Genomic DNA, 18,197 nt, shown 5'->3' on the forward strand with positions numbered 1-18,197 from the left:
AAGCTGAGCAGCCTTGAGCACAGCTGGAGAAATGCTGTCAACCAGAATGCAGTGCCATTTTTGAAGTCTGAGATCTGAATTGACACCGACTCTGAACATTAGTGCTCAGGAGAGAATTGAATAGAGGGTCAGAGGACAGGAAGATGAGCACCACCTCTCCAGCAGCCAGAGAGCCAATAGGGCTGAAAGCAAAAGGCAAGTAGAACACACAGCTGTTTCCCCAGGAGGAAACATCGTAACTGAACTGTGGTAGCTGGTGAAAACTGTGATGCAAATGCCTCAGAGGCTCAGAGGAAAGGTGGGCAGCAGCAATGGGTGGGTGACATGGGAGCAACACCCACAAACTGAACCCAGTGGCTTCATACAGTGATATATAGAGGACTGCCAGCCTTCCTCACAATAGGGAGGACACGCTGCAGACTGAAGCCACAGAGTGCTGGGAAAGGGCCCCGGCTACCCACTGTGGTGACAGGGAGCTTGCAGGGAAGGTATGCAATAGTGATGTTTTCTGCAGAGGTGAATGACTGTTGCCTTAGAAAATGGTTCAGTACCTAAGAAGATACGAAAGTCTACCTGAAGAAGCAGCAGCCAGTAGCTCTTATTCATAGAGAAAGCACTGTGTAATTGTATCAATAACTGTGACTATATTTAACAATGAGAATGTTAAGGAACTTACAATTACTTGTTCCTGGATATTGTAATTACCATAAAATTTAACACAGTGAATATTTACTCTACCCCCATTGTAAGATATTCTATCTGTAACTTCAAGTGTTATACAAGCAGTCGGGACAGTCTCTCTTCTTGAGGCTTGCAGGTAATAAGCAAGATAAGACATGCACAAATCATTCTGACATTCAGAGCATCTCTTCCAGCAAAACTAGCAAAGTCTCAGGGGAGCTGAAGGAAGAAAGTTGCAGATTTAAGTGAGATGCCTGATGTGGCAGAACCACAAAGGGGAGCAAACAGAAGCATCGCAGTTGCGAAGCTTATCCAAGAGACGAAGAGTGTTGGAGGAGATGGGTTTAGACATGGGAATGGGGTTTTGAGGTATTTCCCCTAGGATGGGGGTGAGGGAATGTCAGAAGGCTCTCAGAGGCTCAAGGAAAGGCATCAGGTCTAGAAAAGCAAGAGTATACTATCTGCACCTAAACAAGAAAGCCCTTGGCATGGGCTCCAGAGCTGGACAGCATCTTCTGTCCTCCACATTCCAGTTTGAGCATTGCAGACATTCTGTCGCTGTTTTAGTTACTTTTCTATTGTGATCAAACACCATGGCCAAGGCAACTTCTAGAAGAGAGAGTTTGTATGGGGCTTATGGTTGTAGAGGGTTAGAGTCCAGATGGCAGAGCTACCTTAGCAAGCAGCAGGAACCACTAAGAGTTCACATCTCGAAGCACAAGCAGGAGGCAAGGGCACTAACTCAAAAGCATACATGTCTTCTGAAACCTCAAAGCCTGCCCACCTCCCAGTCTTCCCCAAACAGCCACCAACTGGGGACCAAGTATTCATATGCCCAAGACTTAGGGGGGACATCTCGTTGAAACCACCACAGTCTCTAACTCTGGTCATCCTTGTCACCAAACCACATTTCTCCTGGGAAGTGAGCATCGAGTGTTCTGTCTTCCTGACTTAATTCCCTACTTGCTACTTAGTTCAGTCTAGCATTTGTAGTTCCCAGTGTGGTCCTCAAATGCTGGTTGTTTCCCTAGTGTGGCTCAGCCTCGGCACAACAGCTAAAGAGTCAGGGGTCAAAGATGCTCACAGGGAAACAGAGCCTCACCACAGAGTGTCTTTTAACATAAACATAAGATAAGTGCTGAACCACATGTCTGGGCCTTATTGACAATGTCACTCCATCTGCAAAACTAGACAGCATTGCCTAGAATTGTTAAAAGAATGTAAAAGGAAGGTCTTGACTGCAAATATGGGCAACTGCCGAAGCACATGGCCAGACACATGGGACAGGATGGACTGAAGGGAATCATAGCAGACCTGCACATACGTTTTACCTCAGTCTGCTTGTCACTTCTATTTCCATTCAATAAATGAGGAAACCCAGGCCCAAGAAAGCCAAAGGACTCAGTCTAATTAATAAAGGTTCAGGTGGGAGAATTGGGATTCATTCAGGACATGCTATACCACTGAAGACGTTATATTATTGATTATTGACAAAATAACTGATTTCCCGTTAGTCACTAACTTTATAGCTATTGAGTCCTCCCACTTCTGCGGCCAACCCATGATAAGCACCAGTGCGTGCAGGGAGCCATGACAGGGCCACGCGGAGTTCAGAGCATGTTCACCAGGCACTGTAGAGTGCCAGGCCGAGGCCATCTCAGGAAATGGGCAGAAGTTTAAATCTTTTCACTGTTTCATATCATCTTAATAAATGTTTTTTCTCTATTTCTCAGTGGTTCACTACCAGACCAGGGACTTTCTAATCATAGCTAGAGACTTGGCATAACTAAAGACAGAAAAACTAAACAATAAATGTGCTTCTTCCTGTGTTGCCCAGGATTAAGTAGAACCTGCCTTATTGCAAGTGCTCCTGACGGGGGAAGCATTTGATTGTCTCTATCTTCTTTTACATGGAACCTTCTTGAGCAGTGTTTACAAGGTCATGTCGGTTCACCCAAATCCTCATGCCTAACTCACCTTATGGAGACATAAGGAAAACATTTTAAGTGTGTGATCAGAGAGATTCATTTCAGCTGATGATCTGTTATCCCTTTGCCCATCACTGAGTCACTTGGATGGCCATCTCTAGTAGAGAAGTTGGGTCATAGGGCGTGTCTGCATTCCACACTTGACAGCACACAAGGCAGCTACTTGACACTCTTGGCAATATTAGCTGAACAGTCCCTAACTCTAAGAAAATGGGTTCATAAATATCACAGGATGTTTTAAATATAAAATCTTTTCTTATGTCTTCTTTCACTCTTATTTTTTTTAATTGGGGCCTAGGTCTGTAGTTCAGTTGTTTATCCAAAATGCATGAGGCTCTGTGTACAGTTCTCACACCAAAAAAAAAAAAAGAGTTGACCCAAGATATTTTGCTCCTTTATACTAAATTGAAAAGGTGGTAAAATTACTCCAGATAAGTCACAGTCGGAAACTTACAAACTATTGTTTAAATGATTCAAATGACTTCTGCCTGAAAAATGAGCAACCAGAGAAAGAAAAATAAACAATCATTTATTATTACCTGAGCAAAAATGTCAACCCAAATTGGAATTTCTTTGCCTTGACGCCTACAACAATGTAAACTCTTCGCCTCCTAGGCTGGTTAAGAGGGCCCCGTACAACCAGCACCAGATGGCACTCCTGGGCTCCTGACTGCCAGCTAGAGGGAAGGAACAAAGACGCCAGCCTCACAGTGTCCTGTAACGGAGGCTGGTTTTGAGCTACAGGGCACACCTAGGTTGACAGCTATTTTAGCCTCGCGACTCACCCCAGCAGTGGTAGGTTGTTCACGCAGCCATCCTCACTACAACTTCTTTACAGGGCACTGTTCAGAACAGGTCAGTGGGTGGAGGGGAAAGGCTCAGGGGCTGCATCTTGAAAAAAGAAGCACTGTGCCAACCTGTCTGCCCCAATAGTTTATCTCGGTGCTTTCATATACTGCAACCACACTGATGCCTGGCAACCTCCTGGTTACTCATTGCTTTCCACAGATGGGGCTGAGGCCACCAGAGAGGAGTGGATCTGGTCTGGCAGGGCAGTGCTCAGAGCATGGCTTTTGTGACTGGTGACCCAGGCCAGCTGAGTCAAGCTGGTTTAGGAAGAGGTAGCCGAACTACTGAGGAAAGGGGATGGAAAGACAGCACTTCCTTCCAGACCCAAAGTAGTCATGTGAAGGCTGACCTTAATGTTGACACACGTGTGAACAAACAAATTCAGATATCATTTAAATAAGATGTATGTACCATATTAAGATAAAGTTGTGGGGCCTGGGAGATAGCTTAGTTGGAAAAGTATTTGCCATCCAAGCATAAGGACCTGAGTTTGAACCTCAGAACCCACGTGAAAAAGTTGGGCATGGTAGTGCATGCCGTGGAATTACAAAGACAGGTAGATCCCTGGGACACAATGGTTGACTAGCCTAGCTTAGCCTACTTGGTGAGCTCCAGGCCAGAGAGAAACCTTGTCTCAGAAAACAAGATGGACATCTCCTGAGGAATGACACCTCTGGTTGACCCCTGACCTCCATGCCTAGGCATGTACACACAAAAACACATACATCAACAGTAAACAAACAACTTTAAGGTACTTTGTCTCATACTAATAGCTAAATTAAAAGCCACGTAACGTCAGACGGGGTACTTTGGTCTGCAGGCCTTGGCTTTTCATCCTCCTCTCACTAGGGACAGCTAAAAGTAATCCTCTGCTGTTTCTGCTTGAGGGACTTAGGGCAAAAGGGTCGTGGGGACAAAGCAATAAGGCTGGCTGAACCCTCAGGTCTTATTTCCTTCAGCTGGGAAACAGTCTATGCAAACCACCATGTGCTCAAAATACAAAAACCACTTAGCAAATGGGCCCCAGAGACAGCAGAAAGGAGAGTTTCATTCATTTTACCTTTCCAGTGTTTGCTAGGACCCTCTCTGGGAGACGCTGAGGGCTATGTAGTGATTAATGTTGCAGATGCTTTGACCTTGGGCAAGCAAATGACTCAAGCTCTCCTTGCCTGCAGTTCATTGTCTTTAAGAGGGAAGTAATCGTTTTCTTTACCACGTAGTCTTGTTACAAGGCCTGAAGGAAATAACACAAATGCAGCACTTTGCATGGTAGCTGATAATGTGCCCAGGGTGTGTCAGTATATTTGGTCATCAGTGTTGTAATGGAAGAATAGGGTTGTTGTTGTGGTTTGGTTTGCTTTGCTTTGGTTTGTGTTTTTTCTTTCACATACAGCATTTACTCTGAAGTCAGGAGTCATGGAAAGTTTATTGGAGGAAATGAGTTTTGACCTTGGTCTTGAAGGATGAAATTGGCTGAGATTAGCAAATAGAAATCAAAATCACATTCCAGACAGGATCCTACAGGGATGGGGTCAGCAGCTTGCATCTGATCCTCTGGCTGTATTTTCTCCTTTGTGGCTCATTTCTATATCTTAGCTCCTTATTTCCTTTCATCATTTTAAAATGATGAAAATCATCTATTGCCATGACAACACAATGCAGTCGTGAGCTCTTGCTGCTTTGCTTCTTATTCAGAAGTGATGTCTGCCAAGGCCATTTGAGCAAATATTTCTCATTCCTCTCCTATTGCTGTCTCTCTCACTTCCATTAACCAGCTCAGAATGGTATTGATAAACTGTCAATAATAATCAGAGACAATGGTGGCGTGAATCCCAGTAGTACTGACACACATGAGCCTGAAGAACTAGCCGTGGCGATCTCAAAAGCACACTTGGTTTTTTAAATGGGCCATTAGCAGCTTCCCACTGCTCTCTGATCTGGGTAGTTTACCTAGAGCACAGACATTTCTAGCAGTGGATAAGATTAGAAGCAGGGCTATCAAACTAATTCATCTTTCCCAAGCTGTCTTATATCAGTCCCAAAAGATGCACTGCTAAGCTGCCCCGCGTGCTTTTACTTGTTAGGTCATGGGGCTTTCTAGCTACACACAGAGGGATGAGCCTCGGGAAGAGTTTGTAGAGCTTTTCCCACCCCCTTCTTCACAGCTAACAAGACACTGACATGCTCCACTCACTTCCAACCAAGCTTCCAGCTCTCACAGGCCTCTGTCTAGAAAGCCTACCTTCAATGGCAGCATGCTAGTTCATGAAGTAATTCATTGTGCCTTCAGAAAGTTCCAGCAGCTAGGAAAAATGTATCTGCATTAGGCTTCTTTACTTTGCAAATCTGAGTTATGAATTCCAAATGGGAGCAATGTGAATTGTGTTTGAGGTCAGATTACAGTTTGGTCAAAATTAGTGTTGTGTGTGTTGCTACATTAGATCACTTTCTAAATAGTCAATAGCATAAGGGAAGGAGGCTCAGCAGGAACTGGCCAAGACCTGCTTTATGTATAAAGTCCTCTCACTGAAGAGATTTAGTTTCTCTCGGTATGAACAGTAGACTGGATTTATTTTTTTAAAAAGATTTATTTGGGGCTGTAGAGATGGCTCAGTGGTTAAGAGCACTGGCTGTTCTTCCAAAGGTCCTAAGTTCAATTCCCAGCAACCACATGGTGGCTCACAACCATCTATAATGAAATCTGGAGCCTCTTTTCTGGCCTGAAGGCACACATGCAGGCTGAACATTGTATGCATAATAAATAAAAAATTTTTAAAGATTTATTATTATGTATACAGTGCTCTGTCTGCATGTACACCTGCAGGCCAGAAGAGGGCATCAGATCACATTATAGATGGTTGTGAGCCACCATGTATGTGGTTACTGGGGATTGAACTCAGGACCTCAGGAAAAGCAGTCAGTGCTCTTAACCTCTGAGCCATCTCTCCAGCCCAGTAGACTGGATTTTATCTTGAATGTCTTCCATGATAAATCTCCGCATTATATTCAAAATGGGCCCTTTCATACTGCAAGTAATCTCTCCCATCTCCCCAAGTAATTTCAGAGTGGGTCAGAGATGGATGATATAGGGCCATGGTTCCCAGGGTCCCATCTGTGATGGGGAAGCAGAGCAGAGCTAGAACGCCATCTGCAGGACACACCGGCAGCCAGCCTCTACCCACCTTCAGAACACGGCCCTGAGACAGAACATATCCCCACTTCCGGCAACTGTAAGAGGAGCCACTGTGTTTGGGTTATTTAGTTCTATACAGTGACAGTGACAAGCTAAGCAGTGTGCCTCCCGCATCCCCTTGGGAACCTCCCTGCAGAGAATTCTCCGTGGCATTTTGTACCTTATGCAGGTGGGAGGGAGGCCACAACAACAGGACACCAGACAGTCCTGCTCAGAGACCAGTGGCTTCCTTTGGCCACGCCTCCTCTCAGCTCTGCACAGCGGCTCCCACATCTCCATTGCTTTTTCCTGTTTTCCAGGTTCAGGGCCCTCTTCCTAGGGACTGGCTTTCTAACTCTCACGGCAGATCTGTTATGTGTGGCCCCTGAGATGTGCGGAGGCAGTGCTACTAGAGGGCCCAAGGCCAAGTCCTGTGAGCTTTTTATTGCGGATAAACCCATCGGCTTTTTAAAATTAGAAATAATTCATATGCTGTACAGTTTGCCAATTTGCTATGTGTAATTCACTAGGAAGATTGGACATTAGTTTTTTAAATTATGGTTAAAAAAAAATTGAAGGTTGCCATTTTAGCCAGTCAGGGGCACTAATTGTCACCATTATCTATTTCTAAAACTTTTCCACCATTCCCACCCAATAGTCTCTACCCATTAAATGATTTTACATTTTTCTTTGCCCAACTGCCCCCTCCCCTACCTCTGTATCTGTAATCTATCTCCACTTTGTATGAGCTTGCCTATTCTGTGTATTTCTTGTGTTGAATCATGCAAATTTTGTTCCTGGCTTGTTTTATGTGATACTTTCAAGATGCATATCAGAACTTCACTCATGGGGTTGGAGAGATGGCTGGACAGTTAAGATCACATAAGGCCATTTGTTGGACCTACGCTCTATTCCCAGGAGGCTCACAACTGCCTATAACTCCAGCTCAAGGGCATCCCGATACCTCTGGCTTCTGCAGGCACCACACACACACACACTCCCCACCACCACCACCACCAAGTACAATTTTTAAAATAAGGTAATGTGCAGAGCTGTAAATGCATGCAGCCTGTTCATTCCTCTCCTTCTTTTGGGTTCTTAACAATTATCATCTGGAAGACGCACTTGACAGTTGTGGAAGGCTTTGTGACATCCATTATTCTAACTGGTTATTGTAAAGCTTTTACTGTTTAACTTGTCATGTTGTTATACAGTCTCCTACTGCGCTTTTCATCTTCTCGGGGACGGAGGCATGTTTCTGTTTCTTTGTGCAGCTATTCCCTGTGGCACTGACTGTAGATCTCCAAGATTCTAAACTAATGACTTGTCACTTTCATTCCTATCAGTCTCCTGGTTTAGCAAAGACTAGAGAAGAAACTTCTTCAGCAAGTTCTTCCGTCATAAAATTCTTTGTAAGGTAGCACAACCAATGAGAATACAAGTTGAGTATCCTTTATCGAAAAGACGTGGGACAACAGGCAATGGTGGCGCACGCCTTTAATCCTAGCACTCGGGAGGCAGAGGCAGGCGGGTCTCTGAATTCGAGGCTAGCCTAGACTACGTAGTGGAACCCTGTCTTTAATAAGGCTTGGGACAGGGCCTGTACAGGTCTAAGCCAGATGGTGTCCCAGCACAGAGAGGGGAAGTGGTCATAAGCCCTGTTCCTAACTCAACCTACTTCCTGTTGATAACCACTCAGGAAGAATAGTTCTCCAACATTTGACTAGGGTACAAACCACTTAGGGATAGCCGTGCGTGGTGGTACATGCCTGTAACCCCAGCACTCAGGAGGCAGAGGCATGATCTCTGTGAGTTCCAGGCCAGCCTGGGCGACAAAGCAAGTCCAGGACAGCCAAGGCTAACACAGAGAGACCTTGTCTCAAAAAAACAAAATAAAATAAAATAAATAAAACAACCACTTATGGGCAGGCCGGATACCCAGCACTAGATGACCAACACAAAGCAAACTTTGAGGACTTTTGTTTCATAGTGATTTGTCTAGCTAGGCTTTTTTTTTTTTCATTATATAGTTTTCTGAATTTATGGTTTTGTAAGATTTCTCTGTGTGTGCATCTCTGCACCTCCCCCCCCCCCGTTTGTTTTGTCCTATTCTGATTTGTTTGTATGGGTTTTTTTTTTCTTGGTTTTTGTTGTTTTGGGGTTTGTTTTTTATTTTTTGTTTTTAGTTGCCTAGTGAGAAAGGAAAAAAAGGTATGGGTTGATGTGAGGGGGATCTGGAAAAAGCTGAGGAAGGGGAAATCATGATCAGAATATATTATATGAAAAAAATCTATTTTTAATAAACATTAAAAAGACTTGGAACCAAAACTGTTTTGAATTTCAAGTTTTCCAAAGGGGATTTTACACAATTATTTTTAGTATGCCTGCTTTTTGACTATCATATCAGTCACATCAGGTCAGACATGGGTTTCCCACTTATGCTGCCATATCAGCAGTCAATAAGTTTTAAGTTTGGGGACATTGGGGATTAAGGGTTATGGAAGCTTGTCCTGTATAGTGACAGTGAGAGTTTATGTGAAGAACTACTTAACAAGTGTCATGTGGCATTATTTTCTCACCAGGTCCTGAGAACAGCCTGTGACACGGGTTCTGTTATTACCCATATTATAACTGTGTGGACAAGCAGTTCCCAAGGCCCTGTCATCAGCACATACTAATGTAAACATCTGACTAGAAGGCCATGTTCTAACTCGCAGACCCAGCTGCGAGTCTGGGCCCTTCTGTCCTAATCCAGCAAGAATAGGGTGCGTGGCCAATAAAGGAGTGGTCCAGCCCTTGCATCACCAGTGCTAAGTGTCAGGAGCAGGGGCCAGGGCCCCCAGGGCTTTTACGCGACTGCCCTTCCAGCCTCTGTAGGTCCACAACCCTAGTGACCTCCTATTGGCCTTCTGCCTAGCTGCCCTTGAAAGTTCCCACTTCCCCACTCTGCCTCAGATGATAAAATAAGATTTAAAAAAACAACAAACAACAACAAAAAAAACCTCATCGTGGAAAGAGCCTGGCATGGGTCTGTGGCATTAGACAAGACTCCTGGGGTAGGAGGGCATTGGGAACTCCTTCAGAGTCTATAAATACTACCTTTTTTCCATATCAGATTAGCTGGAATGTGGCCTAGGCAATTGTTATTTCTTAAAAATAAACAGTGTACAAAAATAGATGAGCATCCATTTTTAAAACCTTGCATAGTACGCAGTAGGTTCCACATCTGTCATCTCAGCAGCCTGTCACCAAGCCTCAGGCAGATGGAACTGGTTCCCAGAGTAACCACAGGAGTGTAGAACTCTATGAAAAGCAAGTGCTGGCCAGGAGCCATCCCAAGCCAGCTCTTCCCTGTTCCCAGGTGAAGTTCTAGTTAGCAATGAAGACCAGGGCTTGGGAGCCACTCCCTGGTGCCATCAGCACACATTTGCCTTTAGAGCTCAGGACAGTACTGTCTCCTGATATCAGCCCAGGTACTCTGCAGGAAGGCCAGGTCATCCCTAAGAATGGGTCCTGGGTGGCCTGAACACAATCTCCCAAATTCAATGTAATCTCTACTTCTCAAGGTTTCTGAATGACACTGCCGAGATCCTCAGCACCTTCAGTGCCTCACTCACTTGTCCACTGTCTATTCCGCAGCATCCTGAATCCCTGCACCTCTTTCCTTCCTGCTTACACTCTGATGACTCTCACAGGCCCAGAGCCCAGAGCCAGGGCCGTTTCCCTCCCAACTTGGCCCTCCACCTGCCTGGTTCGTTCAGATTGTTTCTTTGCTCAGACACACTCCTATCCCAGCAGTCAGAGGGGTTGCCATCCATCTCTACTGAATCTGCCACATGGGGAGAGCCCAGGCACTTGTCTCGCTCAGTGTGCCCAGGGCCAGGCCCAGCGCTGCTCTGCCCGTCTTCACATGTACCCTGGGGCAGGGCACAGCCAGGGGCTTTTACCAGAAGATGTTCTCCAAACAGCTGATTTCCACACCTCACAGCCAGCCTACAATTGTAACTTCTCCCTTTAACTTTGCAGCACGGTCTCCAAGCAAAGAAAAAATGTCATCAGCTGTGTCACGGTCCACGACTCTCCCTACTCTGACTCTTCCAGCAACACCAGCCCCTACTCGGTGCAGCAGCGCACAGGGCACAATGGCACCAACGCCGTGGACACCAAGGGAGCCCTGGAGAATCACTGCCCCGGCAACCCCCGCACCATCATCGTGCCCCCACTGAAGACTCAGGCCAGTGAAGTGTTGGTAGAGTGTGACAGCCTCGGGCCAGGTAACCTGGGACCACAGCAGGCCCATAGCATCTCTCTGCTCTTCTTGTTCTCTGCTATTAGAACTGTTAATGCTAGTGAAACAGAACAGACCTAATTCTGTCAGGTCACCTACATTGTACACACGGTTTTGTTCAAGCAGCCACAGTGGGATTCTGCCTATCGCATAGAAAACGATCATGTTTTGCCTAAAACATTTTCCTTTTGAAAGTCTTAAAGCATGGCTGTCTTCAGGGTGGCTCTGCTTCTGCCTTGGTTGGTAAATAAACAGTGAAAGTAATTTTTCTTATTGACTGATTTGGACATTGCTGACATCTTTATAGGGTCCTATTAGTAGAGCAAGTGTCTGGTGAAGGAAGCACTTCCTCTGAGTGCCATGTGAGGGTCATGATCCTTTATCAGGATTTTCCCTTGGGCACAGAGACCTGAGCTAAGCACGTTCCTCTCAGCTTTGCTTAAAGAACTAACATTCCGTGAGGTTTATCCTGAAAACTGGGCCCTAGCAGAGAGCCGGTGAGCTCAGCCTCTGAAGACCGGGCAGCGGCTTGCCACGGTCTTACGGAGAGCATCTCTTCAGTGTCCCCTCCACTCATGCTCACGTACAAGAGTTGGGAGGCTAAGCCAAAAGAGTCTGTGTGTCTGTTCTGCCACAAGCTGTTGTCAGCCACAGCCAGCCGACTGTTGTAACTGTAGCATCTTCGTGATGTCAGGGAGGGACATACTGTCAAGAAATGAGAGGCTATTGTTCCTTGGTAGGGACCTCTGTCTGTCCCTGACATGCCTACAGGAGATACCTGAGGTTATCTGAGAAGGTAAGGATTCTTCTTCGGTGGTTACCACATTACCAGGCCTAGAAGATGCAGCTGCTGAGGTGCTGCCACTCAAAGTGTGGAGTATGAGTAAAATGAGAACTCCAGGGACTTTCTAGTCCCCTGCTGCAGCCAGCTTGCAGTGACTTCCCAACGCTCACAGCAAGCCTGGGACCAGGCCCCCTCTTAACCCCAGGTAGCTCTGCCTGAGAGGAAATGGAAGCAGGCTTAGAGTTCTTTCCTTGTCACTCTCTGATGTCAGGTATGCTCACCGGCCTCCTTCAAGCACTCCCCTGTGGCTTTACAGGTCCCCTAGCTACTTTCTTCAGAACATAGGCCCATCAAATACATTTGCCCTGCACCCTCCCACCGCTGCTCGTTTTCATGTCCTAGCTGGTCCCACAGTCTGTGGAGTTGATGCTAGTTACAGAGTCAATGCTGTGGGAGTGAGGAGAGTAGGGGGCCCACAGTGCCCTGGCTAAGAAATAATATGAGGCTGCTGAGCCACTCAGTAAGGCGTGGTGTGCACATGGAACGAATTCCACGTGGACTCTCTCTTCATAGTAACTCTACACATAACTACTGATTTCCAAACAAAAGAACTGCAAGAGCACAGAGATTCACAGAGTGGCCCAGGCCATGCGCTGGCCTCTCAGGATCCGGTGCTGCAGCGTACCTGTGTGTACATTTGCACGCACACACTGCATGAGTATCTGTTCCCTGGCTATGGAATTTGTTAGGATAGTGATGGCCCATTGCCACCTCACACATCTCTGAAAGAGAAATCACTACCTGAATCTCCTGACCCCTTCAGAACCTTCAACATCCAGTGCTTGTCCACTCTGACAGCTTAACCAGCTCTGACCCAGTCCCCATATCTTGTCACCACAATAATGTAATAGGTCGGACACTATTACATAGGTAGAATGCTAATTGTCATTTAGCAGGCCCAAACTGTAGAGCCCTTGAACTGATTCAGTCTTCTTCTAACGTAATCCATACAAAGTGTCTAGGACGCCGGACTAGAGCAGAGATCTGTTCACAGTCTGTCACCAGCCAGGGATGAGGAGCTGAATTCCAGCACACAAGCCCCTGGGGCCTGGAGAGAAAGGGAGGCTCCCAAGACATGCTCCTCTCTGTTTGACACCATATCTAGTCCTCAGAGACCCAGGATTTGGCTGGGCTTTGGGAATCCAGCTGGCTTAGTTTGGGCACTGAATCCTAGACATAGTCTGCTCCACTGGCACCTAGATGCCCCTGGACCCCTGGGAAGCTCAACATCCCAGTTGCAAGGCACCTCCTAAGGGGCTTGGATGCAGTGGGTTAAGTGGGTGAGGCCGTAGGTGCCAGTGCACACTCAGATAGGGGGAACCTCATTCTGGGACCCACCATCTCCTTCCCAGCAACTCAGCCCTTCCTTTAGTTGAGGTTGGGAGCCTCTTGAGAGGCAGAGTGTTCTGCTGTCTTCTGCCCCAGGTCTCCAGTCCCCCTGTGACCTGGAGCCAATCCCTCTGATGGAACGCTTCACAACTCTTGACTTCATCACCCTGAGAGTGTCAAAAAGTTGATCCAGCCCAAGTCACTCAAGGTCCCCACCTTCTATCATAGGGTGTTCTTAATGTGTAGCACCGTTTGTCCTAAGGATGAGATATAGATAGACAGGTATTTTAGTCAATTCAGGAAACTCAGTGAAGGAAATGAAACGCTTAACTACGAGGCACAATGTGAGAGTGCTCAGATATGCTTGGACTGGTGGAGACGCGGGCTCATTGCCTTTCCTTCTTAAAGCATGCAGACAGCATATCCTTAGAGTCTATTGGCTAGGCTAAGACAGCAGGCTCTAATAAAGCTCTGGGCTCCCTTGGCCGGGCACTTAGGCCATCTGATGTGAGTATTGCCCTTCCTCAACCTCCTACCCACTAAACCTATGGTCTTCCTACCTGGCAGCACTGACACCGAGAATGTGTTAGAATGCAGGCTCTCGTGCCACTCCCAGCTATGGGGCTGGAATCACATTGACCGTGGTGTAGAGCCACCTCCTGCCTGGGCAGAGTCTACATTGTCAGTAACATAGGGACAGTTATGTCAGCCATGATAGGCTCTCAGGTCATTCCCTGAGAGAATTAGTTTCATCCTGCCTGGGGTCAGTAGAGCTGCAGGGTTATTTGTAGCTCTGCTGTTCACCCTGTTTGTTAGGTCCAACCATTGGCATGATCACATCTGATCTCCTCGGCTTGGGGGGGAGCAGGCAGGCCTCCTTCCTTCCTTACACCTCCCAGGTACTGCGACACTACTTCCCCCAGAGGACCAGTGTGGGGCCCAGCTTAGGCCTGTGCCTTTACCCTTGATTTTGTTCTTCTAGCTCCCTCATTTGCAGCTTCAATCCTCCACAGAGCTAAGGCCCAGAGCCCAGCTGCCTCTTTAGAATTGAGGTGAATGCCTGACTAGGGCTGGAGACTTAGTCTGGACAGTATCTTCTAGACAGCCAAGGACATGCCACTGACCTATGACCTATTCTCCCTCCGTCAGCGAGCAATACCAGTCACCACTCGTCCTCCTTCAAGTCCAAGTCCTCCAGCACCGTGACCTCCACCAGCGGCCACTCTTCAGGGAGCTCTTCAGGAGCCATCGCCTACAGGCAGCAGCGGCCAGGCCCCCATTTCCAGCAGCAGCAGCCCCTCAATCTCAGCCAGGTAAACCCCGGCAGCCACAGTAGGCAGTGCCCTAAGGGGCCTGGGTGGCTTATTCCTACCCTAGACCAACCCTGGGAAAGGTGGTATCTCTGGGTCATGGAGAGCCAGCCTAAAACAAAGTGATAAGAGTACTCAGTGACATGGTGCCAGGGCAGACTGGCTGCTCTGAGGGCCCACAGGCGCTGTGTCAACCCTGCAAAGGGTGACCATTGTGCCCTGCCATTGTGCTGGTCCACCAGGCTATCCCTGAAGAGGGTCCTCACAACCAGCACTGTCCTCCCCGCCTCCCCCAACCCACAGAAGGAGTACCTGAAGACTTGCATGCATGCCCCAGTGATTTGGGTTCTCTACAGGAGAGAGGGCTGTTTGCTCGGACTCTTTCTGGAAGACCCCACTTTTAGAGTGAGCTCTCATATCGCGTGGGAAAGCAGTCAGTGAGAGAGGGCTCCTTCTGACACTGCAGCCAAGTGTCCGCTGGACTTACTGGATATCACCCTAGCCTAGTGACTGGCCAGCCAGACATTACTTTCTCAATCCAAACAAATGTTTACGGTCTCTGCTTTTGAAGGGAAGCATCTGCTGCCGCTCTCGTTTCCCATTCTGTTCCTCCTCCTTCCCCTCCTCTCCCTAACCCAGTCCCTCTGCTGCTTTTCTCCTTAGGCTCAGCAGCACATGGCTGCAGACCGCACTGGGAGTCATCGTCGACAGCAGGCCTACATCACTCCTACCATGGCCCAGGCTCCATACACCTTCCCGCACAACAGCCCGAGCCACGGCACTGTTCACCCCCACCTGGCTGCGGCTGCCCACCTCCCCACCCAGCCTCACCTCTACACCTATACGGCGCCCACAGCCCTAGGCTCCACCGGCACCGTAGCCCACCTGGTGGCATCCCAAGGCTCGGCACGCCACACCGTGCAGCACACTGCCTATCCGGCCAGCATCGTCCACCAGGTTCCTGTGAGCATGGGGCCCCGGGTCCTGCCCTCGCCCACCATCCACCCCAGTCAGTATCCAGCCCAGTTCGCCCACCAGACCTATATCAGCGCCTCGCCAGCCTCCACCGTCTACACTGGATACCCACTGAGTCCTGCCAAGGTCAACCAATACCCTTACATATAAACACTGGAGGAGGCCCGCAGGGAGGTGGGTGGAGTAGCTCCCAGACTGAGCTGGGGAGCTGGGATTTTATACTGCAGGTGCCACACACAAACAATGCAAATGGGGCAGGGAGGGGGGCAGCTGGGGCACAAATGAAACTTGAACTAGGAAGTGGGAAGACTTAGAGCAGAGACGAGAACATTTTAAAAGGTGGGGTTTAAGGAGGGGGAGATCTATGCTTTTATTTTAAAAAAGAAAAAGGAAAAAAAAAAGAAAAAGAAAAATGTTAGTAACAAAAGAGGAAAAAAAGAAAAAAACACAGCTCACAAACCCATTCTGCACCAAACTGGAAAGGAAAAGAAGAGCTACAGCGAGATTCTGGAAGCAAGGGGCCCCAGTTTTTGAAGAACTTCATGAACTTTTTAAAGATTATTTTCATATGGCAGCAAGTGACATTGAAGAATTTGCTGTCGGGGACACCTGATATGGAAATCCAATAGATTTTTAATTAATTGAACGTGAAAATTAGGGATTTTTCCAGAACTCCGAAAGGGTCAACACCTCCTTCAAATGTCAGGCCATTACCTGAGGAGGCTTATATTTGGAGGTTGGGCTAGGGTTGACAAAGCCCAGTTCTGGCTTATTTGTCAAAAATAGTGGAGTCAGCCAGACTAATGGAAGGGCGTGTTTCCTCTTTTGAAGCATTCTGGACAAATCTCTAAGCAATGTTATTCCTCAAATGTCATTAATAATGTGTGTTTCAGTCTTTAATTTCTTTTCTTTTCTGGAAATTTCTTCTCTTTGAATCAACCCCTAGTCGTGTAGCATAGGGTAGTGGTCGCCCTGGACGCCCTAGAGCACAGGGCAGTGGTCGCCGTGGACACCCTAGAGCACAGGGCAGTGGTCGCCGTGGACGCCCTAGAGCACAGGGCAGTGGTCGCCGTGGACGCCCTAGAGCACAGGGCAGTGGTCGCTGTGGACGCCCTAGAGCACAGGGCAGTGGTGGCCGTGGACGCCCTAGAGCACAGGGCAGTGGTCGCTGTGGACACCCTAGGGCATAGGGCAGTGGTGGCCGTGGACGCCCTAGAGCACAGGGCAGTGGTCGCCGCCGTCGCCCTAGAAAATAGGGCAGTGGTGGCCGTGGCCGCCCTAGAGCACAGGGCAGTGGTCGCCGTGGACGCCCTGTAGAATGTAGCACTCTGCGCCCTTGTTTCCTACCCTGTGTTCACCTCCAGTGATACCAATAGACTATTCCTCAGTATAATTGCACAAAAAGTGATATAACATAGGCATGGAACCAATGCGGTGGTCCAGGTGAACGAGTGAGTGTGCATGAGCGCGTGTGGGTGTGAACGGGGCTGCCACCCTCCCCGTGTGTCCCTTGGCACCGCCGTCACAGCCCTTGCAGTCTTGATTTTACACCATTCCCTCCTAGTGCCTTAACGACTGACAGACAGACACGGCAAAGGGTTTACTTCCACTGGTACTCCAAGAAACTGGTCAGGGCTGGTCAGCTATGCTCTCAGCTCTGCGTTAGCTGTTAGAGTGTTTTACTTGGATCTTTATGTTTTTACATTGTTTTGATGTCATGTGGATTCTCTTTCCTGGGCTCTTTCTGAGCAGAAGGATTTCAAAGAAGCTCACGTAACTAAAAGGGGAGAATCGTGGATCTCAAGAGGGTTGTGGGAGCCACATGGTGAGGCACACCGGTTCTTTGGGTGAGTTTTACCTTGAAGGCAGAGATCCAGAGAGACTCCCCACCCTTCCCTAGCTCTGCCATGTATGACACTAGGGGGTCTTAGGAATGTCAGCTTTGCCAGGCAGCTGCCTCAGCCCCCAAGCCCACCAGCTCCTTCTTGGAGCCCTGGAGAGAGAGAGGGCAGGAGACCTGCTCCCATTTCTGGTCACCTCCCCAGCCCCTCCCTCCCACAAGAAGCCCAGTAGCCTCAGAGGCACCCACAAATCTCCCCAACAGCTCCAGCGGCCGTTGTCAGGCTCCTAGTTCTGCCAGCTCTCTCCCTCTGCAGACCACACTGGTAAGTTTGCTGTTGCTTCTTTCCTGAATTAACCTAGGTCTCCCAAGACAGCCTGATCCCTGCCGTTGAGAGAGATACAGTGAGTAGGCACTGATGAGGTGGCCCGTGGTCCCCTGCACTTGGGGAAGCATTCCCGTGGACAATTAAGCCTCCAAAGAAATCTTCCCTGAGCCCTCTTTGCACCGTTGCTGCGTTCTGGATGTTTTCTGCAGCCTTGAATGGTGCAGTGGGTAGGAGCTCTCCATTCCTACTGAGAAACTCCGAAGCCATGGATGTTAGAGACCTGTCAGGTCCAGGGTGGGACACAGGAACATGGGATGGATTGCCTGGTCCTAAAGTGGGTCCCGGATGGCCCCTCATCAACATCTTCAGGCCCAAAGAGGGGCTCTGTCAGCAGTACAGCAACCTCCGGCTCCCTCCCCTTCCTCCCTCTGCAGGCCCTGAGCAGTCTGCTGTGAAAGGCTTGCCTCACAGTCCCTGACCTCCTCCAGTAACAAAGCTTACTTAGCTTTTAGCTGTGAAAAACTCTGGAAACCTCCCCACCCATCAGTTCTTATAAAGTCAAGTCCCCAAACTGGATATGTCTTAGTGTACCT

The 18,197-nt window shown here is 48.1% G+C and overlaps 1 protein-coding gene across 4 annotated transcripts in view; it reads left to right on the top strand.

The window, feature by feature from the left end:
• Positions 1–15,726, top strand: part of HIPK2 (homeodomain interacting protein kinase 2) — a 178,508-nt gene extending 162,782 nt beyond the window's left edge. For all 4 annotated transcript variants that reach the window (XM_084785522.1, XM_084785524.1, XM_084785521.1 and 1 more), the window contains exons 13-15: positions 10,717–10,964; positions 14,301–14,464; positions 15,125–15,726. In XM_084785522.1, the coding sequence (XP_084641648.1) occupies positions 10,717–10,964; positions 14,301–14,464; positions 15,125–15,586 (874 nt within the window). In that variant the 3' untranslated portion in view covers positions 15,587–15,726. The remainder of the gene's footprint in view (positions 1–10,716; positions 10,965–14,300; positions 14,465–15,124) is intronic.
• The last annotated feature ends 2,471 nt before the right edge of the window (positions 15,727–18,197 follow it).

Source organism: Acomys minous (genome assembly GCF_964271855.1).
Source record: "Acomys minous genome assembly, chromosome: 6".
NCBI classification, from domain to species: Eukaryota; Metazoa; Chordata; class Mammalia; order Rodentia; family Muridae; genus Acomys; species Acomys minous.